Source organism: Maylandia zebra, linkage group LG15, assembly GCF_041146795.1.
Source record: "Maylandia zebra isolate NMK-2024a linkage group LG15, Mzebra_GT3a, whole genome shotgun sequence".
Taxonomy (NCBI): domain Eukaryota; kingdom Metazoa; phylum Chordata; class Actinopteri; order Cichliformes; family Cichlidae; genus Maylandia; species Maylandia zebra.
The window spans coordinates 21262291-21286063 of NC_135181.1; the positions used below are offsets into that span (position 1 = coordinate 21262291).

Genomic DNA, 23773 nt, shown 5'->3' on the forward strand with positions numbered 1-23773 from the left:
CTGTGAACATCCCCATGCACACATTTTACCTCCACCCACTCCGCCTCCAACAATGAGCCGGGGCAAACCAAGCTTCAGTGGACGAGGGTCTGGGTGCAGCCCCCAAGGCCGGAGCCCCAGCGAAGCGGAACACCTGGCCCACCTCCATCAACGGACACTCCCGCCGTAGGTGCCCCAGCCACCCGCACTTTCAGCACTCTGGCCCCAGGGTCTGTTCAGCCGCCCATGGCTCAGAGGCGGCGACGAACATTTCTGGGTCTCTGGCAGGAAGCAGGGGTGCAAACAGGTTCTTGGGGCTCCACACCGGTGCTCACTCCGTCCTGTCCATGCTGAGGTCCCTTCTTCAATGTCGCCGGCATCCTGTAGGCTGGCTGCTCAGATGCGTGTACTCCTGGCCAGTGGCCAGATGGTCCTCCACCAGTTTGACTGCCACGTTCTGATCGATGGGGCTGTGGTAGCGATCCCAATGTGTGGTGGCGTCGGGCAACCCCTTCACAAATTGCTCCATGACCACCAAGTCCAGCATACGGGCGTCTTCCTACATGCGCCCTGGACACAGCCACCTCGCCTCGTCTTCGAGCTGCCTTGCCCATGCTATCAGCCGCTCCCCTCCCGGCATCTGACCAGCGTGGAACTGCTGCCGGTAATCCTCCGGGGAAAGACCAAGGTGATCCAATTCCGCCTGACAGACATCTTAATACACTCCATGGGACGCCGGAGGCAGGCTCAGGGCAGCTGTCTGGGCTTCACCCGACAACAGAGGCAACAGCCGTGGTGCCCACTCTTCCTCCGGACAGCAGCACCCCAGCATTGTGGCGTGAAAAGTCTCTATAAATACCAACGGTAGAATTGAGATCACGATTCTCTCACGATTTTCTTTTCCAGTATAAATATTTATTGCACTTATTAACTGCACATCAACTTCGTAACAGTTGAGACTGAACATAAAAACAATAAATAAACATAAAAACAACAAATGTCTCACGTTTTGTTGTTGCTGCAAAATGTTGTACTGCTTGAAATTCCGTCTCCACCGTTGCTCGACACTGCGTGTATAGAGCAGGTAGTGCAACAATAGAAAAAATAGTTGCGGGACGGCACTGTGTAGCATTTGTCTAGGGTGTTGATCATTTTCCTAAATCCCTCATTTTGCACAGTGTTGATGGGAGCCATATCTTTAGTCAGGTTATAAGTGATAGCCTCCGTAATTTCTTTGTGCCTGCGGGAGTTCGACGTGTATAGGGAAGCGCTGTATAAGGTTCCCGTTATTGATGTTTGGGTGGTTGACCGGGACGGATTTTCTACTGTCACTTTCTCATCATCCCTGACGTGCTCTCCGTTGTTTTTTTCCCTGCTAATTTTAGCATCACACGGCACAGCTTCTGTATCACGTGGTATAAGGCTCCGCCCTTGTCATTTGTTGAGCAGGAAGAGAGAGCGCTTGTTTTCATGCAGATTACGTCCTGGACCAAAATGCGGTACAATCGTCGTCGTCGTCTTTTTAAAAAAATCTTTTAAATCGTTGTCATTTGGAAATGAGATCGCACATAAGTATGAATCGAGAACGCGATTTTCTAATGATTAATCGTGCAGCCCTAACCAACGGTACCATCCGGTGAAGTGCCACTGACAGCGTGGGGGCGGGGGGGATGACACGCTGGCACAGCTGCAGCCCCCATCAGCCGCTCCAGTACAGCGGTGTCCCACTCCAAGTGGTCCCGCAATACCCCCAGCTGCTCCTCCTGCGCAGCCGCCTGCTGTGCAGACATCACCTGGCCCACAATCTGGAGCGGGCAGAGTGACTGGGGGTCCGACATAGCACCAAGATTTCAGCACCACTGTGGTAAGGACCCCACGCACACACACAGTTGGCAGTTTACTCTGTTATCTTTTATTATCTGTGGGCAGCAGATGCTGTTGTTTCGGTGCTCTGCACGCTGGAACAGTCTCTCCAAGGCTGCTGCCACACACACGTCCTTCTGCTCCACTGTCACTGGAAAACCCCCAAAAGATAGCAGTGTCATTTAACCTGACCCAGCATACCTGTTTCAAACACACCCCCGTGCCGCTCCTGCGAGCTCACTGTGCTACCCCTCCTCTACAGCAGGCCAGAGACCACTGTATGGTCTGCAGTGGTGAGAATAACAGAGGAAGAATCTCCACCACTGAAAACAGCTTCACCTGAAAGTTAAACACTGCTGTAATTTAATTTAGTTTCATAAAACATCACAGAACTCAGATCAGATAAGAAATTTGTGATAAACATCAGTCAATCTATTTCTTTTCTTTTCTTTTCTTTTCTTTTCTTTTCTAGACTATCTTCTTGAGTGTGTAAATGGAATAGGAAGAGATTATAGAGGAACAAAGTCCAGAACAAACTCAGGAAAGATCTGTCAAAGATGGGACTCAAGCTACCCACACAGGCCAAAGTATGTGTTTGCATTTGATTTTACATCATCATTTCATATCCTTTTATGCCTTTGTGAGATTTGTTCTTAATGTTTCTGCTGCAGTTTCACGCCGCAGAGCCACCCACAAGCAGAGCTTTACTCCAACTTCTGCAGAAACCCTGATGGGGACAGCAATGGACCGTGGTGTTACACTACGGATCCTAATGCCCGCTGGGAGCACTGCAACGTACCTAGTTGCTCTGGTAGGATTCATAATTCATTTAATTATGGCCGTTGTCAACAACCCATATACATACATTTCTTTTCTCTTTACTACTCTTGTGTTTTTCTGAACCAATGGCCAAACAATCCCTCTCTTTCTTCTCCAAAGTTTAACCGTTTCTATCCTTGTAAATAATCTCAAAAGAAATATAGCTCGCATCGTTCACGTCAAAGAACCGGCTCTAAGAGCCATTTCGTTCGCGACCGACCCACCACTATTCCTCATTATGATGATTGTAATTTCATGTCTTTAGTGTGGGAGTCTGTCATGTCCCCTGTGTTTAAGTCCCCGTCGCCCTTTGTGCGTCTCTGTGATGCCTTTGTCTCCCTTTGCGTTGCTCTCGTTCCCTCTCTTTCCCGTGTGCCCAGTCTTGTCTCCTCCTCGTTTACGTTTCCCCTTGTATCTCATTCCTTGTCTCCCCCTCGCTGTCATGTTCTGTATTTGTTTCTTATACCCGTGTCCCATCTCCTGTTCCCTGATGTCATGTCAAGGTCGTGTGTCTTAAGTCTGCACCTCTGTATTTTCTATTTTGACAGTCTAATTTGTTTAATTTTTCTTCCCCTGTGGCGTCATGTTCATCTGTTTCAGCTGTGTTCCCCGTGTGTTTCCATTTGCCTTGTCACCCTTGTGTGTATTTATTAGGGGTACAACGATATTCGTATCGATATTGAACCGTTCGATACAGCGCTTTTGGTTCGGTACGCATATGTATCGAACAATACAACATTTGTAATTTATTTTATCAACTTTCCTTCTGACGATGCTGTCTGTGTGGAGCGCTCAGTGAATCTGCGTTCGACTACTCCGCCTAGGCTGCACTGTCGAGCGCAGATCCACTGAGCGCTCAACACAGACAGCATAGTCAGAAGGAAGAGCGCAGGGCAAGCTAGCGAGACAGAAGTTAAGCTCTCCTTGCAACATGGCAAATTGAACCTCCCCCACCCTCATTCAGATCTGGCGTTTGGAATTATTTTGGTTTTCATGTGACGTATGACCCTGAAGGTAAGCGCGTCATGGACTAAAGTAAAACAGTATGTTGGATGTGCCACGCAATGCTCAATTACATGGGTGGGAGCTAGTGTGTTAGCGCAGTTAGCTCGTTAACGTGTTGGCCGTCTAGCCCCATGCACGGGGCTATCAGGGGTAGCTCGTTAACGGAGATTTGCCGTGTTGTGGCGTTAAGGTCATTTTAACGAGGTTAACCTGAAAGCACTAGTGGGAACACAACGAATATGACTGCACATTTACGCCGACATCATCCTAGTGCAAAGACAAAAACAACAAGCATGCATGCTACAAACTTTACCCGAGTCATTTAGACAGCCGTTAGCACATGAGTCTCCTTATGGGGACCTGATATGTTTAATATGCTGCTGAGAATATAGCCCAGAAGAAGCGGATAGTATAGCTTTTATTTTGGAAAGAGCCATTTCTCTGTAATAAACTCTCTTTTCCAAAGATGAGTGATTTCTCAATCAGATACAGGGCTCGCAAAATCGCTAGCCCGACGTCCCGGGGCTAGCGATTTTTCCAGTCGGGCTACCAAAATCTATCTCTGCCCTGCCCGTCCGGCTATTATAGGAAGGAAAAATATATGTCAATGCTTTTGCATTCTTTCGGAAATGTAGCTGGGTAATTATGTCATTGGCATCGGTGAGCCACTGTCAATATGTGACATATTGAAATCGCGTTTGAATTTGCGCTTGTTTTTTTGCTTTCACTTTGCAATCGCGTGAACTGTGTATAGAGAGCGACAGTACTGATTGGTGAGTGATGATAATTTGTGCACCAATTCCTCTGACATCGTCTTATCAATCGTTAGCTTACTATGCAAACATGACAAGTGAAATCTCCCGCAGCAAGCTTAAACATGTGAGAGGTTGATCGCGCAGAGAATCGCTGAGCTTATGTGAGTGCGTCTGTAAAAGCAGCAGGATATATATTTCAGTTCTGCTGAGCCAAATAAGACAGGTCAGGGTGAAGAAGTGACAGCCAAAGAAAAGCTTACCGCAAAACGGAAAAGTTATGACAAATCAGACTATAAGGCAAAAAGAAAGTGCAGCTTTATGGTTTCATGGACAAAAGAATTTCTGTGGCTGCAATATGACGAGCTAAATAACCAGGGCTGCACATAAGTGGTCCGCAGGTGCGCATTCGCTGTCAAAATAAAAAACACGCACAAGGGTTAGGGTTAAATTTAAAAACTGTACTTTTGAGTTAAAATATATATATTTATAATTTTAATAAATGACAAATTAAAAAGGCATGAACATTTTATTTTGTATTGAAAAAATATCGAACCGTGACACCAAAGTATCGAACCGAACCGGGAATTTTGTGTATCGTTGCACCCCTAGTATTTATGTGATCTGTTGTCATGCATCCATTGTTAGGTTGTCTGTTGTGTTCACGCCCTGTTTCCAGGTATCCACCCTTCCACACCAGGTTTTCATGTTTATGTTTAGTTTTTCCACTTTAGATTTGTTTTGCACCTTTCTAACAGCCACAATGAACAGCTCCCTTTTCGTTAAAATCTAGTTATGTTCCACGCTTCATTTTGTCTGCATTTGGGTCCGCTCTCCTCTCTCCACACGCAGACTCTGACACTTTCTTAGCTTGCTTTTAGCATCAGTCAAAAACAGCTGTGTGAGTAAAATAGTAAAGTATCTAGAGCAGGGCGATATGGCCAAAAATATTTATCACGATATATATTTGAAAATTTGCGATAACGATATAACCGATGATATAACTGATGCGAGACAAAATACAACTCCACAACATTACTAGTGCAAAAAGACAACCTTCCATTTATTTTCACTTAAACAAGAAGCTGGTTTTTATGTACATTAAAGCTTTATAAAAATGTAACAGTGCAAATGCAAATTCCTTGCTGAAAGTTTAACCAAAAGGCATTTCCAGTAGAAATGGGCTGACATATCCTGAGCATAACCATGTATAATGTCCACTGAAGTTAAAAAGAGGTGCTTTGCAACATTAAACTGCAGTGTGCAGTACACATTTTTCGGACCATAAGGTGCACAGGATTATAAGACACATTAAGCGAAACAAAGCAGTCAGATAAATCAAACTTTATTAAACTCATTCTTCTTGCTTCCTCCACTTCTGTAACATTGATTCATTAATGTTGAATTCTCTGCAGCTGCTCTATTCCCATGTTGTTGCAGTATATTAATGACTAACCTCGTATTGTGGATGGATTATCTCAGTTGTTCTCCTGACTGAAGTTTGGTCCATTTACAGCATCCTGCCATGCGATTGCATTTGTCTCTAACCATGAAGAACCTTCACATTAACTTTTATAAGTGGAAAAGTGTTAGTGTTCGTCCTCCAGCTTCACTGTTTATGTTATGCTAACATAGCTGTGTCACTAGTGATCACGTAGCACATCATTATATACCAGCTAGCCCAACTTCAGTAACCCTACAAACGTCACTGCTGTTTAGTTTCCTGTCTTCATTTATGTTGGAAGTGATAGCAGAGACAGTTTTTAACTCTAAGTGATGCTGCAGTGTTGTTTGACCTGAAGCATACGGAGCTTAGGACCCAGATTACTCCCAGATTTAAGAGCATCTTAGTCCGACAAATACGACAATAACGATGGCCGCTTGCATGTTCTGCAAAAACATGTGCTTTGTTGTGTATCTGACGGACAAACACCAAACCAGTTCCACATCACTGAAGTTGCACCATTTTTACAAACCAATTCTGGTTCATCTGTTTCACTCAACGACCGGCCATGTGCGTATGAAAACAAAGGCACTGCGCATGCGCGTTTTACTCCCATTCTATCGCGATATTTCATTTTCCTATCGTTGCCTAACATTATACCGGTATTATCGTGAACGGTATAATATGGCCCAGCCCTAAAAGTATCCACTATCTAATATCTAGTTTTTGTTTCCTACCTGTAGGGTGACAGAGGTGGTCCTCCGGTTTGTTATGAGCAGAACAGATTTGTCCTTCAGGGTGTCGCAACATGGACTGAGTGATGTACGTTGGGCAGGACGGCCAGTGTTTACACTCAAGTTTCTAAGTTTGTGGACTGGATCAATGCAACCATCAAAGCCAACTAAAAGCTATCATCCGCAATGCGGTTGTTGAGGATGTCTTAACATGTATACGTTGTTCTGCTCTGACATGAACGTTTTTATAAAGTATTTTTTATTAAGTATGGATACACATTAAGTAGTGCATGAAAATCACAAATTCTGCCAGAGAAGAAAAATACAAGTTAAACAAAATCAGAAAATCACACTTTATACAAGATGTTCTGATTTAAAAAATATTCTATTTATTATGTTATATTATAATATTTGGTGATTGACAAAAACTGAGTTTTGAAGAGAAATGTAGGAAAAGTGTTCCTAAGAAAATGAATAAGAACGAGCACGTTGAAATGGATGTTCATGTGGGATTGAACTAATGACAAATGTATGTGAACTAAAATAGCAAAAACTTAATGTTAACTTAAAGTGTATTCATATGTGGCTGAATGTTTATCTGTGTTGGAATTAGTGACAAATTAAGTACAAGATAGAAGAGAAGAAAATGTAATGTAAGTCAATTTAAAGTGTAAACTTTGTTTTACATTATGAAAAAGCCAGAGAAAGGAATGATGATATGATGTTACTGGACATCAGGTGATGGTATGTCAACAATGGAGACTGCTTTCTTTGCAAAAGAAAACAGCATGTGCATCAAAATAAACTATTTAAAGCAGTGAATTTTGAGTTCTAAGCATCCCAGCAACTATTCAGAAGAGCATTTCTATTTTCAATAAAATTGAAATGGTTACAGATTTTTCTTCTTTTCTTGGTGTCACTCATTTTCTTTAACATAACTTTCTAATGTAATGATGTTGTCTCTTGTTGTTTCTGTCATTCTCTCTCTCTCCCTCCTGGTCTTTTCGTGTGCTACTGCTGTTGCGATGTAACTACCGCCCCTGTCCCCTCGGGCACAAACACAAGGCTCTGTTTGTGTCTCCCGTCTCTGCTCAGCCCAAACACAAGGCTAACGTGCAGCATGAAGCAAAAAAAAAAAGTGAGAGAGCGAGAGAGCAAGAGAAAGAGGAAAAAACCCATGGCTCCTAATAAGGACCCGGCTCTAACGGTGTGTTCACAGCGAACGCGATGGACGCGAATAAAACGCCCCAAACGCCCCTAATTTGACGCGTGTACATTCGCGTCTCAACGCGTGTCCAAGAAAAATCCATCGCGCGTCAAAATATCATATTTTGACGCGCGTGAACCGGAAATGTGGGAGGAATGTGGGAGGGAGTTGTGCCAGACTGGTATCTTTGCAAGATGGCAGCTATCGAGCTAGCGCTTGAAGAGAGAGTCTCCCTTCTCTATGTACTGTGGAGAGCAGAGCAGCAGCGTAAAAGACGTCCTCGCCGTACCTGGGTCCATCAGGTCCTCCAGAGGCATGAGCAGTTTGGTGAGTTTCACCACTTGCTCCAGGAGCTGCGCCTGGATGAGGCCGATTCCAGCGCTATCACTGTCGGCCAGTTTGAGGACCTGCTTTCCCTCGTCGGTCCCAGCATCGCCCGCCTAGACACCAACTACAGACGCTCAATCCCACCTGCAGAGCGCCTGTCCGTCTGCCTGAGGTTAGTAAAACTATTTAATACGGTAGTCCTTTATTGCTATCTGTGCTAATATGCTAATCCATCCAGTTATACACTGCTAACATGGATGTGCTATGCTAACAGTGAATGCTGTCGGTGTTTACTGAAAGCAAACTGTGGTACAGAGACGACTCTTTATAATATTTCTAGTGATACTCAGAAGCTCTCATCAAGTCCCGATTTAATTCGATTTATGCTGTTATCAGTGTTTGAATGATAGCATGGCTGTGGTGTCCTATCAATGTATGCGCTCGGTCTTTGCTGATATCAAACTGTAGCATTAGGACCACTGAGTTAACCTTTGTAGTGATACTCACTCCTTTTTATTTAGACCTGGTTTAATTCTGGGATAGTTGAATATTTGTATATAATCCCTGCAGCTGTCAGACTCTATAGCAGGGGTCACAGCCTTTATTAAAACAGAGTTAGATAAAACTGTGAACAGTTTGGTTCATCTCTAGTTACATGGTTCTATCTTGATAAGCTGTCTTATCACAGATTAATTTTTCAAAAATATTAACAATGATTTAAGCAAGGAAAGGGCTACATGTCAACATACAACTCTTTATTTCTATTAATGTCTTACTTCATTCCTACCTGATTGACATGTTTAGGAATTATGAGTGATTGGCTCACTGTAGTTGTGAAAGTTGCTACCAATCAAATTATGATATGTTAAAGTTAAAACAAAACACAACTGTTTTAGATATTATCTAATATACATTTTGTAATTATCCTTATAATTACAAAATGTTTTATGTAAGATTTAAGTTTTGTGATTTATATCTGACATCACAAAAGTATTTTGGAATTTGAATAATGTATTTTGTAACTGCAGTACACATAATACTGATTTTGAACAATTTTGTCCAGGTTCCTTGTCACCGGGGACTCCTTCAGGACCATCGCGTTCAGTTTCAGAGTCGGTGTGTCCACGGTGAGCCAGATCACCCCCCAGGCAGCGACGTCCATCTGGGACTGTCTAGTGGACGATTTCATGGCTGTGCCTTCACCTGGAGACTGGCGCTCCATCACAGAGGGATTCCAGGAGCGCTGGAACTTTCCTCTGTGCTGTGCAGCTCTGGATGGGAAGCACATCCAGACAAAGGCACCCCATATATCATATAGGAGACACACACATTGATATACACTAAATATTCATTTCATTTCTTTTTTGTGGTGCCCAAATTGATGCACCTGCTTGATTTTGTTTAAACAATTATTGCACACTTTCTGTAAATCCAGTAAACTTCTTTTCACTTCTCAAATATCACTGTGTGTGTCTCCTGTATGATATTTAACTGACATTTTTTATTGTAACAACCAACAATTTATACAGGAAAATAATGGCTATTAACAAGGTTGCCCAAACTTCTGCATCCCACTGTATCAGTATATTTTGTCATTAGTATAATATGAAATAAATTCTACATGTGTCAAGTCGTGTGCCAACATTTGCTGTGTAGTAGAACTGAGACATTAGTCATTATAAACATTTATTTGAAATAATATTAAAAGTCTCAAACAGAAAAACATTAAACATAAATATATAAAATATAAGAATTTACAGAGAGACAGGAATAAAAAGGACCAGCTGCTCTCCAGAGCAGGAACAAGGCTGAGGAGGAAATGCTCCATTGGAGACTGGTGTGGCCTCTTCAGGGACTCCAGGATGGCCAGCTCCACCGCCGATGGACCGTCCTGGGACCCGTCCCTCATCTGCCTCGGAGCCGTCCTCCTCTGTGGGCCTGTAAAACAGCACAAAACACAAAGAAATGAGAAGGCTGCTACTAGATTTTAATTTCAACATTGAAAAAAAAATAAAATAAATAATAACAGGATATAATCAGATTGGTTGTAGATATTTAGTAAAGGTGATCACAAGGGAATCCCACCGACTAAAAAGGTATCAGTGCTTGCTGTACATATCTGTGGGTGCAGCAGCAGGAGCTCAGGGACAGGGGATGCTCTGCTGCAGAATCAGTTGGTTCTATCAATACAGTATTAAATGTTAACAGGTTGGATATAATAATCGTAGAGTATACAGTGGTCCCTCATTTATTGCAGGGGTTCTCAGAATAACTAGCCCCTGGTCACAGTTCTCACAATTGATTCTCAAAGTGCAAACCTTTGTAGATTGCAAAACGTAAAAGTATTATTATGCCGCGGTTTGTCTTCATCTGCCCGCCACTTTCGTGCGCCTTTTTCCCTCACGGTGCAGGTGTCTATTTCCGAATGAGGCTCATAGTTATGGGTGTTTTTGTGCTGTTTTTTCTATTGGACGCGATGGTTATCAAAACCAAACGTGATAAATTTGGCAAGCGCAGGAGACACGACACGGAGGAGATTTGTCAATCAGGCTGCAGAATGCAATGCTGTACTGTCCAATAAAAAATCAGCGAAAAAGCAAAGCAGTGACGGATGAACAGCGGGACCACTGTGTGCTGTTTATTAATAAACAATAAAATATATTCCTAAATGACAACATGCATAAAAGCAGAACGGTATTTGTACGTCAGTGGGAAAATAGCGGTGGCTTGCTAGCTTTTGTGCGGCTTCCCCGGGTCAGTGAAAACTTTCAAAAGAGAAATGAATGAACTTACCAGGTTGCCCGATCTCTTCACATATCTTCCTCCAAGCTCGGTCCTTTTTATTCCTGTCTCGGTACTGAAAGCAGCTGGTGTTGTACAGCTCCGAGTTGTTTGCTACCGCATTGATTAGCCTTCCCCTCCATTGAAGTATGAAAGGCTTTGGCTGGATCTGCCCCTTTGACCTAGGTAACAGCCACGTCACCAGGCTCCTGATTGGTTGTCGCGGCGCGATTTGACGCTGGAGTTCAGATTTTTCCAACTCGAGCGGTAGACGCGAAACGCGCGTATGCACAAAATGCAACACAAAAACTCACGCGCGTGGTTTTATTCGCGAGTCAAACGCGCCAGACGCGCTACACTGACGCGCGTTTCACGCGTTTTGGCGTTTTCGCGACGCAAATCTGCTTCCGAATTTTCGCGGGACCCGCAATCGCGCGTCATCGCGCCTTTCCATTGACTTTACATGTAAACCTGACGCTCTATTCGCGTCCATCGCGTTCGGTGTGAACACACCGTAAGAGCCATTTCATTCACGACCGACCCATCACTAACCTGTACACTCAGATTTACATATGAGACAACATTACGACAACAGTCGTAACAAAGTCCTCCGTCTCCCTTTGTTCATTGTTGCATCGTCTGTGTTACCTACCCCACATCCAGTTTAATTTTGTCAAGTCATAGTGAAAGTCTTATTTATAGTTTCCTAGTTTAAGTTTAGATTTTCCCTCACACCCCCAGATGGAGAAACCTTTTAAACTTAAACGCGCTCACGCATACAGGTGTACACACAGGCGCTCACATACACAAACCTATCTTCCTTGGCTGCTAACTTAAAGCATATTGTGCACTGTCGGTCCTCCGTGCCACTTAGTAACATTCAATATTTAGTATTTACTGTTACTTACATGTATCTAGGTTGTTGTCTCTATCATGTTGTGCTGTTTGTTTTCTCTTTTCTTCTTTTGACGGGTGATCAAACGGATTTTCGCAGTGTCTTCTTTTACCGTCTCCCCTACCCCTTTGCTTCCTTTCTCCCTTTCCATATGTCTGTCCAATTTGTAATAACTTAAAAAAATAACATAAATAAAGAATGATAATACAGACTAATCAAGTGGAACAACATGGCATTGGCATATTTTCTCCACTTGAAAAAATAAATTCGTTGGGCTCTTTCCTGTCCTTCAGACAACAAGCGTGATTGCTAAAGTACCGAACGGGACAGGCAAAGACAAAATAAAGAAAGAAAGATGTTCCCTCATTTTGCCTTGCTTCTTGTCTGTGAGTGTTAGCCCCAAAATAAAGGCTTGTTTTTCATTAACCTCTTAGGACCTGGCGTCCACATACGTGGACATCACATTTTGGGTTATTTAGACCAAAATACTGAATTTTGCTCTACAAGGGCCTGATATCCACTTACAAGGACATTATACTGCTACTGTTTTATGGAAAATGTAAACAGATATCCTCATATGTGGCTCTCATTTTTCTTAGAAACAAAAATTAGGTAAAAAAAAAAAATCTGGTAATTCTTTATTTTTACATTCATCGGGTCCCAATGAGCCCAAATATCAAAGAGAAATTTAAAATGCATGCCGTGGATAAGTTCGGGTCTTAGGAGGTTAAGGTCAGTATGCACCTGGGTCCACCTCACTCACTCCACTCGGTCTGCTCCGCAGGACGTGACAAAGAGTGAATCTGTCTTCAACCATCTCGATGAAAATACTTTGTGTGAACAGGTATCATTAGTCTGTTAATTCTTTTCAGTGATAATTATTCATGTTTGGGGTTTTTTTGTTGTTGTGAATCTGGCTGTTTAAGCCACGCTTGCTAGCTTGTTAGTGCAACAATATAGCACAATGCTAACACAAGCTGTGTTAGTTAGCACATGCTAGCTAACACAAGCATGATAGCCTAAAATGAAAGACATAGCTAATTCAAATATATATAGTGTTCATAATTTAACCTCTGCACATAAGCTAGTTGGGATCTATCACAGAAACAGCATGTCGTGATAAATATGCATTTTATGTATGGTTTGAAATTTGTAAGTTAAGGAATTGCTGTAACTGTATATTTGCATTCTTCTCTACTTTGTAGTTCAACTGTTGCACAGTAGTTTACCTAAGCATTTGATGTATGTTTTTGGTAGACATGGACAGATTTTCTATTTGTCATTATTTTTTTAAGTACATATTTATCGACTTAAAACACTTGGAGACTGGGGCTACGTGCACACGTACACAGGTATTTTTGAAAACTGAGATTTTCCGTTTTCGTTTTAAAAAATAATCCCGTCCACATGTAAACGCAAAATTGAAGGAAAACACTGCTAGGAACATGCCAAAGCAACAAATGGCGATATATTCCTAACCGTGTAGAAATGTTGGCCAATCAGAAGTCTAGAAGTCTGGGTGGGAAAGCGTACACAAAGATGGCACATAGTGTCATGGTCCTGGGTCGTTGACCCACCGTTTTGTGTTTATTCTGGTTTGTATTAGTTTAGGGTTGAACCTGTAGTTTGGTGTATTGTCAGCCCTACCTGTGTCTGTCCTTGGTGCTCTGTTCATGTCCCCATGTTGTGTTGTAAATCAGTCTGTCAAAGGAGCTTGCAAAGAAAAGCGTCTGGACTTCTTTAAGTTGCTTGAAGACGTTTCACCTCTCATCCGAGAAGCTTCTTCAGTTCTAAGGTCAAATGGTGGAGAGTCCCAGATATAAACCTAGTGGGAGTGCCCCCCCACAGAGGGACAAAAGGACCCCCTGATGATCCTCTAATCGCCTGAGCCAAGGTGGGAAACTGGGCGTGGGTCCCAATCAGCCAGAGTTTCGGGTGTGTTCATTGTGAAACCTGGCCCCACCTTATCATGCGAAATGATATTCGCATGATAAGGTGGGGCCAGGTTCAGTGTTGCTGGATCTGCCGAAGGAAGATCAGACATGGATGGGGTGCTGCGACTGTGACCCGCCCATATGGAAAAGAAATAGTAAAAACTTATATGTGATTACACTTTCATGAGTAAATCATATAAGGCTTACGTGATTTACTCATGAAAGTGGCCACTTTCTCATTACTTTCATATATTGTTTTAGTAAGTATCCAAAACATACAAGTTTCATTATATAATTTTTCAAGGGATCTTATATCTGTTTTCACTCTTATATGCTTTTCATACAAGTTTCACACAAGGCAGATACAAACTTTATAATATATATATATATATATATATATATATATATATATATATATAGAGAGAGAGAGAGAGAGAGAGAGAGAGAGAGGGAGAGAGAGAGAGAGAGAGAGAGACAATCCAGCACATAACAGCAGGGTGCAAGATGCTAGCAGGCAAGGCATACATGGAACGCCATAACCAAGTGGCCGGCATAGTGTACAGGAACATCTGTGCCGAGTATAACCTGGAAGTCCCGAGGTCAAAATGGGAGATGCCCCCAAGGGTGGTGGAGAATGACCGAGCTAAGATCCTGTGGGACTTCCAGATACAGACGGAAAAAATGGTGGTGGCTAACCAACCGGACATAGTGGTGGTAGACAAACAGAAGAAGACGGCCGTAGTGATCGATGTAGCGGTTCCGAATGACAGCAATATCAGGAAGAAGGAACACGAGAAGCTGGAGAAATACCAAGGGCTCAGAGAAGAGCTCAAGAGGATGTGGAGGGTGAAGGTAACGGTGGTCCCCGTGGTAATCGGAGCACTAGGTGCGGTGACTCCCAAGCTAGGCGAGTGGCTCCAGCAGATCCCGGGAACAACATCGGAGATCTCTGTCCAGAAGAGCGCAGTCCTGGGAACAGCTAAGATACTGCGCAGGACCCTCAAGCTCCCAGGCCTCTGGTAGAGGACCCGAGCTTGAAGGATAAACCGCCTGCAGGGGCGTGCTGGGTGTTTTTTATATATATATATATATATATATATATATATATATATATATATATATATATATATATATATATATATATATACCTACAACCACGATTACCGACACTAACAAGCTGATCTACAATACGGCAGCAGTGATCAGTGAGATGCTTGGCTACAAGTTGAACAGCCACAAGGGGCAGTACCCTCCATGGAGAAGGAGGCTAGAGGGCAAGATCAAAGTAGCACGGAGGGAGGTTAGCCAACTAACGGAGTTGCAGAAAGGTGCGACAAAGAAGGTGCATAAGAAATACAGCAAGCTGTCCATACCTGAGGCCTTAGAAACTGCCAAGCAAAGACTCACAGCCTTGGCCAGCCGCTTGAGAAGGTACACCAGAGAGATAGAAGGCAGGAGAATAAACCAGCTGTTCTCCACAGAACCAGCAAAGGTGTACTCTCAGTGGCAAGGGAACAATAAAAGAACAGCACCACCAAGGCTGGAGACCGAGCAATACTGGAAGAGCATATGGGAGAAGGACGCAACCCATAACGGCAATGCTCAGTGGCTAGTGGATCTGAGGGCAGACCACAGCAACCTCCCCGAACAGGATCCAGTAACCATCACAGTGGCAGATATCCAAGAAAGGGTCTCCAGTATGAAGAGTTGGACAGCACCAGGGCCCGACATGGTTCACGCCTACTGGCTAAAGAAGCTGACTGCACTCCACGAGCGTCTAGCAGCACAAATGAACCAGCTGCTAGTTAACGAGAGACACCCGGAATGGCTAACCGAAGGTCGGACGGTCCTGATCCCCAAGAAGGGACCGGTCCCCTCCAACTACCGACCAATAACCTGCCTCAGTACTACATGGAAGCTCCTGTCAGGCATCATATCGGCTAAGATGAACAGGCACATGGGTCAATACATGAGCGGGACACAGAAAGGAATTGGCAAGAATACCAGAGGCGCAAAACACCAGCTACTGGTAGACAGAACAGTCAGCCGAGACTGCAAGACCAGACTGACCAACCTGTGCACTGCCTGGATTGATTACAAGAAGGCCTATGACTCAATGCCCCACAGCTGGATACTGGAATGCCTAGAATTGTACAAGATCAATGGGACCCTAAGAGCCTTCATCAGGAACTCAATGGGGATGTGGCGTACAACACTAGAGGCCAACTCCAAGCCCATAGCACAAGTCACCATCAAGTGCGGGATCTACCAAGGAGATGCTCTGTCCCCACTGCTGTTCTGCATAGGCCTGAACCCCCTCAGTGAGATCATTAACAAGACTGGCTACGGATACCGACTACGGAACGGAGCAGTTGTCAGCCACCTCCTGTACATGGATGACATCAAGCTGTATGCCAAGAGTGAACGAGACATCGATTCACTGATCCACACTACCAGGCTATACAGCAATGACATTGGAATGTCGTTCGGACTGGAGAAGTGTAGTCGGATGGTAACAAAGAGAGGGAAGGTAGTCAGAACTGAGGGGATTGAACTACCAGAAGGCAACATTGCAGACATAGAGGACAGTTACAAGTACCTGGGGATCCCGCAGGCGAATGGGAACCATGAAGAGGCCGCTAGAAAAGCTGCAACCACCAAGTACCTGCAGAGGGTCAGGCAAGTCCTGAGGAGTCAGCTGAATGGTAAGAACAAGATCCGGGCCATCAACACCTATGCCCTGCCCGTGATCAGGTACCCTGCTGGGGTAATAGGCTGGCCAAAGGAGGAGATAGAAGCCACTGACATAAAGACAAGAAAGCTCCTTACCATGCATGGAGGGTTTCACCCCAAGTCCAGCACCCTGAGGCTGTACGCTAAGCGGAAGGAAGGGGGCCGGGGACTGGTGAGTGTCAGCACCACAGTCCAGGATGAGACAACGAACATCCAAGAATACATTGGGAAGATGGCCCCAACTGACCGAGTGCTCAGTGAATACCTCAGGCAGCAGAAACCCAAGAAAGAGGAGGGAGACGAGGAACCATCATGGAAGGACAGGCCCCTGCACGGTATGTACCACCGGCAGATAGAGGAGGTGGCTGATATCCAGAAATCCTACCAGTGGCTGGACAAAGCTGGACTGAAAGACAGCACAGAGGCACTAATCATGGCAGCACAAGAACAAGCTCTGAGCACAAGATCCATAGAGGCTGGGGTCTATCACACCAGGCAAGACCCCAGGTGCAGGCTGTGTAAAGATGCCCCAGAGACAATCCAGCACATAACAGCAGGGTGCAAGATGCTAGCAGGCAAGGCATACATGGAACGCCATAACCAAGTGGCCGGCATAGTGTACAGGAACATCTGTGCCGAGTACAACCTGGAAGTCCCGAGGTCAAAATGGGAGATGCCCCCAAGGGTGGTGGAGAATGACCGAGCTAAGATCCTGTGGGACTTCCAGATACAGACGGACAAAATGGTGGTGGCTAACCAACCGGACATAGTGGTGGTAGATAAACAGAAGAAGACGGCCGTAGTGATCGATGTAGCGGTTCCGAATGACAGCAATATCAGGAAGAAGGAACACGAGAAGCTGGAGAAATACCAAGGGCTCAGAGAAGAGCTCGAGAGGATGTGGAGGGTGAAGGTAACGGTGGTCCCCGTGGTAATCGGAGCACTAGGTGCGGTGACTCCCAAGCTAGGCGAGTGGCTCCAGCAGATCCCGGGAACAACATCGGAGATCTCTGTCCAGAAGAGCGCAGTCCTGGGAACAGCTAAGATACTGCGCAGGACCCTCAAGCTCCCAGGCCTCTGGTAGAGGACCCGAGCTTGAAGGATAAACCGCCTGCAGGGGCGTGCTGGGTGTTTTTTATATATATATATATATATATATATATATATATATATATGTATATATATATATATATATATACCTACAACCACGATTACCGACACTAACAAGCTGATCTACAATACGGCAGCAGTGATCAGTGAGATGCTTGGCTACAAGTTGAACAGCCACAAGGGGCAGTACCCTCCATGGAGAAGGAGGCTAGAGGGCAAGATCAAAGTAGCACGGAGGGAGGTTAGCCAACTAACGGAGTTGCAGAAAGGTGCGACAAAGAAGGTGCATAAGAAATACAGCAAGCTGTCCATACCTGAGGCCTTAGAAACTGCCAAGCAAAGACTCACAGCCTTGGCCAGCCGCTTGAGAAGGTACACCAGAGAGATAGAAGGCAGGAGAATAAACCAGCTGTTCTCCACAGAACCAGCAAAGGTGTACTCTCAGTGGCAAGGGAACAATAAGAGAACAGCACCACCAAGGCTGGAGACCGAGCAATACTGGAAGAGCATATGGGAGAAGGACGCAACCCATAACGGCAATGCTCAGTGGCTAGTGGATCTGAGGGCAGACCACAGCAACCTCCCCGAACAGGATCCAGTAACCATCACAGTGGCAGATATCCAAGAAAGGGTCTCCAGTATGAAGAGTTGGACAGCACCAGGGCCCGACATGGTTCACGCCTACTGGCTAAAGAAGCTGACTGCACTCCACGAGCGTCTAGCAGCACAAATGAACCAGCTGCTAGTTAACGAGAGACACCCGGAATGGCTAACCGAAGGTCGGACGGTCCTGATCCCCAAGAAGGGACCGGTCCCCTCCAACTACCGACCAATAACCTGCCTCAGTACTACATGGAAGCTCCTGTCAGGCATCATATCGGCTAAGATGAACAGGCACATGGGTCAATACATGAGCGGGACACAGAAAGGAATTGGCAAGAATACCAGAGGCGCAAAACACCAGCTACTGGTAGACAGAACAGTCAGCCGAGACTGCAAGACCAGACTGACCAACCTGTGCACTGCCTGGATTGATTACAAGAAGGCCTATGACTCAATGCCCCACAGCTGGATACTGGAATGCCTAGAATTGTACAAGATCAATGGGACCCTAAGAGCCTTCATCAGGAACTCAATGGGGATGTGGCGTACAACACTAGAGGCCAACTCCAAGCCCATAGCACAAGTCACCATCAAGTGCGGGATCTACCAAGGAGATGCTCTGTCCCCACTGCTGTTCTGCATAGGCCTGAACCCCCTCAGTGAGATCATTAACAAGACTGGCTACGGATACCGACTACGGAACGGAGCAGTTGTCAGCCACCTCCTGTACATGGATGACATCAAGCTGTATGCCAAGAGTGAACGAGACATCGATTCACTGATCCACACTACCAGGCTATACAGCAATGACATTGGAATGTCGTTCGGACTGGAGAAGTGTAGTCGGATGGTAACAAAGAGAGGGAAGGTAGTCAGAACTGAGGGGATTGAACTACCAGAAGGCAACATTGCAGACATAGAGGACAGTTACAAGTACCTGGGGATCCCGCAGGCGAATGGGAACCATGAAGAGGCCGCTAGAAAAGCTGCAACCACCAAGTACCTGCAGAGGGTCAGGCAAGTCCTGAGGAGTCAGCTGAATGGTAAGAACAAGATCCGGGCCATCAACACCTATGCCCTGCCCGTGATCAGGTACCCTGCTGGGGTAATAGGCTGGCCAAAGGAGGAGATAGAAGCCACTGACATAAAGACAAGAAAGCTCCTTACCATGCATGGAGGGTTTCACCCCAAGTCCAGCACCCTGAGGCTGTACGCTAAGCGGAAGGAAGGGGGCCGGGGACTGGTGAGTGTCAGCACCACAGTCCAGGATGAGACAACGAACATCCAAGAATACATTGGGAAGATGGCCCCAACTGACCGAGTGCTCAGTGAATACCTCAGGCAGCAGAAACCCAAGAAAGAGGAGGGAGACGAGGAACCATCATGGAAGGACAGGCCCCTGCACGGTATGTACCACCGGCAGATAGAGGAGGTGGCTGATATCCAGAAATCCTACCAGTGGCTGGACAAAGCTGGACTGAAAGACAGCACAGAGGCACTAATCATGGCAGCACAAGAACAAGCTCTGAGCACAAGATCCATAGAGGCTGGGGTCTATCACACCAGGCAAGACCCCAGGTGCAGGCTGTGTAAAGATGCCCCAGAGACAATCCAGCACATAACAGCAGGGTGCAAGATGCTAGCAGGCAAGGCATACATGGAACGCCATAACCAAGTGGCCGGCATAGTGTACAGGAACATCTGTGCCGAGTACAACCTGGAAGTCCCGAGGTCAAAATGGGAGATGCCCCCAAGGGTGGTGGAGAATGACCGAGCTAAGATCCTGTGGGACTTCCAGATACAGACGGACAAAATGGTGGTGGCTAACCAACCGGACATAGTGGTGGTAGATAAACAGAAGAAGACGGCCGTAGTGATCGATGTAGCGGTTCCGAATGACAGCAATATCAGGAAGAAGGAACACGAGAAGCTGGAGAAATACCAAGGGCTCAGAGAAGAGCTCGAGAGGATGTGGAGGGTGAAGGTAACGGTGGTCCCCGTGGTAATCGGAGCACTAGGTGCGGTGACTCCCAAGCTAGGCGAGTGGCTCCAGCAGATCCCGGGAACAACATCGGAGATCTCTGTCCAGAAGAGCGCAGTCCTGGGAACAGCTAAGATACTGCGCAGGACCCTCAAGCTCCCAGGCCTCTGGTAGAGGACCCGAGCTTGAAGGATAAACCGCCCGCAGGGGCGTGCTGGGTGTTTTTTTTTTTTTTATATATATATATATATATATCTTTTCCATATGGGCGTGGTTTGTCTTTTGTGGTCGGAGAGTGGAGAATCACACAAGGTGGTCTGCAAAGAGAGTTTTAGGATGCTTCCTCCCTCTGTCCGCTGCATAGTCCATCCACGGGTTTGCAAGGCTGGCTCAATTGACGGCTGCCACACCACTAAGAGGTTTTTCAGAAATATGCAAACCGTAGAAAGTGGATTCTATGTTACTACTAGTATAATACTTGTGACTCTGTAGCAGACAACAGTTTGAAAAAGTGCTATTAAAAAAGATCCCTAGCCCTCATGTCATACTGGGACCTTTTTGTGCCACTTTTTTGTTTTAAATGCATGCCATTTCCACTGTGTTCAGTGGAATATAACCAAACTTGCCAAAGGATTATTTTTTTAAAAGATTTTTAAAATTTCAGTGTGAATTTCTTAAAACAGCCTGGCTGAGCAGCAAAAATCCCCACACCCATTACCTTAGGGACCGTTTTGTGCCCCATTGACTTCCATTATAAACGCTATTGTTGTAACTTTATTGCAGTTTTGTTTGATAACAGCATTTTGATTATTTTGTAAGTGATTTAAGTGTTAGTCACATGTTTAGTGAGGGCTGTTAATTATAGATTTAATTTTATGCTAAAAGGGAGCATTTAACAGGTATTTTCATTAGAAAACTGGGTTTCCCAGAATCCTTTGTAGTAGACGAAAGTTACTCTGGGGTTTTTTAGCTAGAAAAGAAAGTTTGGGAAGCCATTGTATGTTGCTCTGATGTCGAGCAGTTTATTTGTTGTACATTCTCCTTTTGAAGCCTTATATAAAACTATCGTTTCTACAATTGATGTCCGATCCATTTTTTGGCTAGTGGATTCGCCACAACAGCTATTTTTCATCCCAAAATTATTATTATATGATTTTATTTATTTATTTTGCTTTGGATGTCAATGAGGACTCAGGGCCTTGAAGTTTTACTTTTTATATTTGTCCACCAGGTGGCGCCATTTTTTCACTTTTGGGCAAGTGAAGGAAATGAAGTAACTCTCGTATTTATTCCATAGACTTTCTGCTCAAATAAATGATAATTCTGTGTCACTAACAGTCTTAGACAATGGTGTGTATGTTTAAAAAATGTAAAATAAAGGTCTTTATGCCTAAAAAAATTTAAAAAGGAAAGAGAAAAATAAGTGTGTCTGTGTCTAACTTCAAAAGTCTTTCCTCTGTTAGAAGGCCACGCTGCAATATAAACAAAATAAACATAAAAGCAGGGGCCGAAACCAAATTAGACTGGGTTTTGTCTGCGGGCTCAAATTGTTTATGCAGATGCAATGCAGCAGAGGTTATAAGAATGAGCAGTAGAGCGGGAGTAGTCATTTTCAGGATGGCAAGATATTATAGCACAGATGAAGTGTTGGAAATGGTCCTGGACTCAGAGTGCCAGGATAACTCCTCATCCTCCTCCGAGGATTCTGGAGAGGAAACGGATAATTCTGTGGAACTAGAGCAGCTGGAGTCCAGTTCCCACGAAGAAACATCTGACGCTGAGAGCGAAGGGGAGATGGAGGAAGCAGCTTCGGAATGGACTGCAAAAAATGGCAAAATCGTTTGGTCCCCCACTCATACGGAGACCCTCCGCTATTTTCCTGCAGCTACAAATGTCACCCCAGGACCGACACACTACGCCGCCGCCCGAATCAGGGACCCGGCATCCAGCTTTGCACTCCTCTTCACGGATGAAATTGTGCAGCACACGGTGGCCATGACTAATCCGCACGGGAGACGCGCAGTCGCCGGCTGGCGTGACATGGACTGTGATGAATTGCGTGCTTATGTTGGGCTGCTCATCTTGGCCGGTGTTTACCGGTCAAGACACGAATCGTCTCGCAGCCTCTGGGGTGATAAATGCGGACGGGATATTTTTCGAGCCACCATGTCCCACAAGCGTTTCCATCAAATCGGCGGGGCGCTCTGTTTTGATGATAAGCTTTCCCGACCCCGTCAGGACAAGTTGGCTGCCTTCCCCAAGGTGTGGGATTTGTGGACACATCGCCTGGAGCTGCTCTTCAACCCAGGTAGAGACATTTGTGTTGATGAACAGCTCGTCCCGTTCCGGGGAAGGTGCAAGTTCAAGCAATATATACCAACGAAGCCAGCAAGGTACGGTCTAAAAATATGGGCTGTATGCGACGTGGAAACTTCCTACGCCTGGAGACTCCAGGTATACACCGGCAAAGCTGGCGATTGCGCGGAGGTGAACCAGGGGATGCGGGTGGCCCTGGAGCTAATGGAGGGGCTCCAGGGAAACGTGGTGACATGTGACAATTTTTTCACGTCCTTTGCCCTGGCAGAAGAGCTGCTGAAGAGGAAAGTGGCCCTAGTTGGAACGATTAGGAAAAATAAGCCGGAGCTTCCGCCTCGATTGCTCCAGACAAGAGGGAGAGCGGTCCTGTCGTCTGCGTTCGCCTTCACGCTCACCCACACTCTCGTCTCCTATGTCCCCCGACGTGGCAAAAATGTGCTCTTGATGAGCACAAAACACCGCACTCCGGATGTGAGCGGGGAAGGGAAGCGAAAGCCAGTAATCATCCAAGATTACAATCGGTGCAAAGGTGGCGTCGACAACCTTGACAAGGTAGGTGTCATCACGCATCAGTTACGCACAGATTTATTCATTCTTGCTCATATATTCTTGTGTAAAATATACATAGGTTTGAAATTTTCTGTTTTGTGTGTGTGTGGTTTTTTTAGGTTGTTGGCACCTATTCCTCTAGGAGGAAAACAAATCGCTGGCCAGTGGCACTCTTCCACAACCTGCTGGACGTGTCACTGTACAACTCCTACGTGCTGTGGACCGCTATTGACCCATCCTGGAAACAGCAGAAAAATTACAAACGGAGGCTGTATGTTGAAGAAGTGGGTGAAGCTTTAGTAAACCCACACATACTGAAGCGAGGACGCCTTCCCCGCTCATCAGGTGCTGCAGACATCGTGACGAGTGGGCAGAGTGCTGCTGCAGGCCCCGCCCTGATCCCTAGTTCCAAGGGCAGGAGACAGTGCGACTTCTGCGATGAGAAAAGGAGACGCGTCGTCGGCACCTGCTGCAAATGCGGGAAGTCCACATGTAAGGACCACATTGTGTTCATTTGCAAAGACTGCGTCAACTGAGGACTCTGACACACCTCCACATACACACCACACCTCCACATATGCTTTTCCCCTCTCCCTCCCTTTTTCTTACTTATATCTTTCCCGTTCCCAAAAACATAAATGTTCATGTTCATTGTTCTAAATAAAAGTTTTTTTCTGGTTCAAACTGATCTTGTATTTTCATTTACATATTTTTTTTCATTTTATTTTAGAACACAACAAG

General features: G+C 45.3%; 2 protein-coding genes across 2 annotated transcripts in view; both read left to right on the forward strand.

Moving 5' to 3' along the window:
- Window positions 1–7497, forward strand: part of LOC101475336 (plasminogen-like) — a 30464-nt gene extending 22967 nt beyond the window's left edge. The window contains exons 8-10 of the mRNA XM_076874092.1: window positions 2315–2429; window positions 2514–2653; window positions 6606–7497. Coding sequence (XP_076730207.1) covers window positions 2315–2429; window positions 2514–2653; window positions 6606–6610 — 260 coding nt within the window. The 3' untranslated portion in view covers window positions 6611–7497. The remainder of the gene's footprint in view (window positions 1–2314; window positions 2430–2513; window positions 2654–6605) is intronic.
- Window positions 7498–7846: 349 nt separating this feature from the next.
- Window positions 7847–10127, forward strand: LOC143412655 (uncharacterized). The gene is made up of 2 exons (XM_076874093.1): window positions 7847–8302; window positions 9194–10127. The coding sequence occupies exons 1-2, from the start codon at window positions 7959–7961 to the stop codon at window positions 9462–9464; spliced, it is 615 nt and encodes a 204-aa protein (XP_076730208.1). The 5' UTR covers window positions 7847–7958; the 3' UTR covers window positions 9465–10127.
- The last annotated feature ends 13646 nt before the right edge of the window (window positions 10128–23773 follow it).

What these genes read in the sequence shown, in the direction of transcription:
- LOC143412655 (XM_076874093.1), top strand. Translation starts at nt 7,959, where the DNA reads ATGTGGGAGGGAGTTGTGCCAGACTGGTATCTTTGCAAGATGGCAGCT. An exon ending in CGCCTGTCCGTCTGCCTGAG is followed by an intron (nt 8,303 to 9,193) that starts GTTAGTAAAACT and finishes AATTTTGTCCAG; the next exon opens with GTTCCTTGTCACCGGGGACT.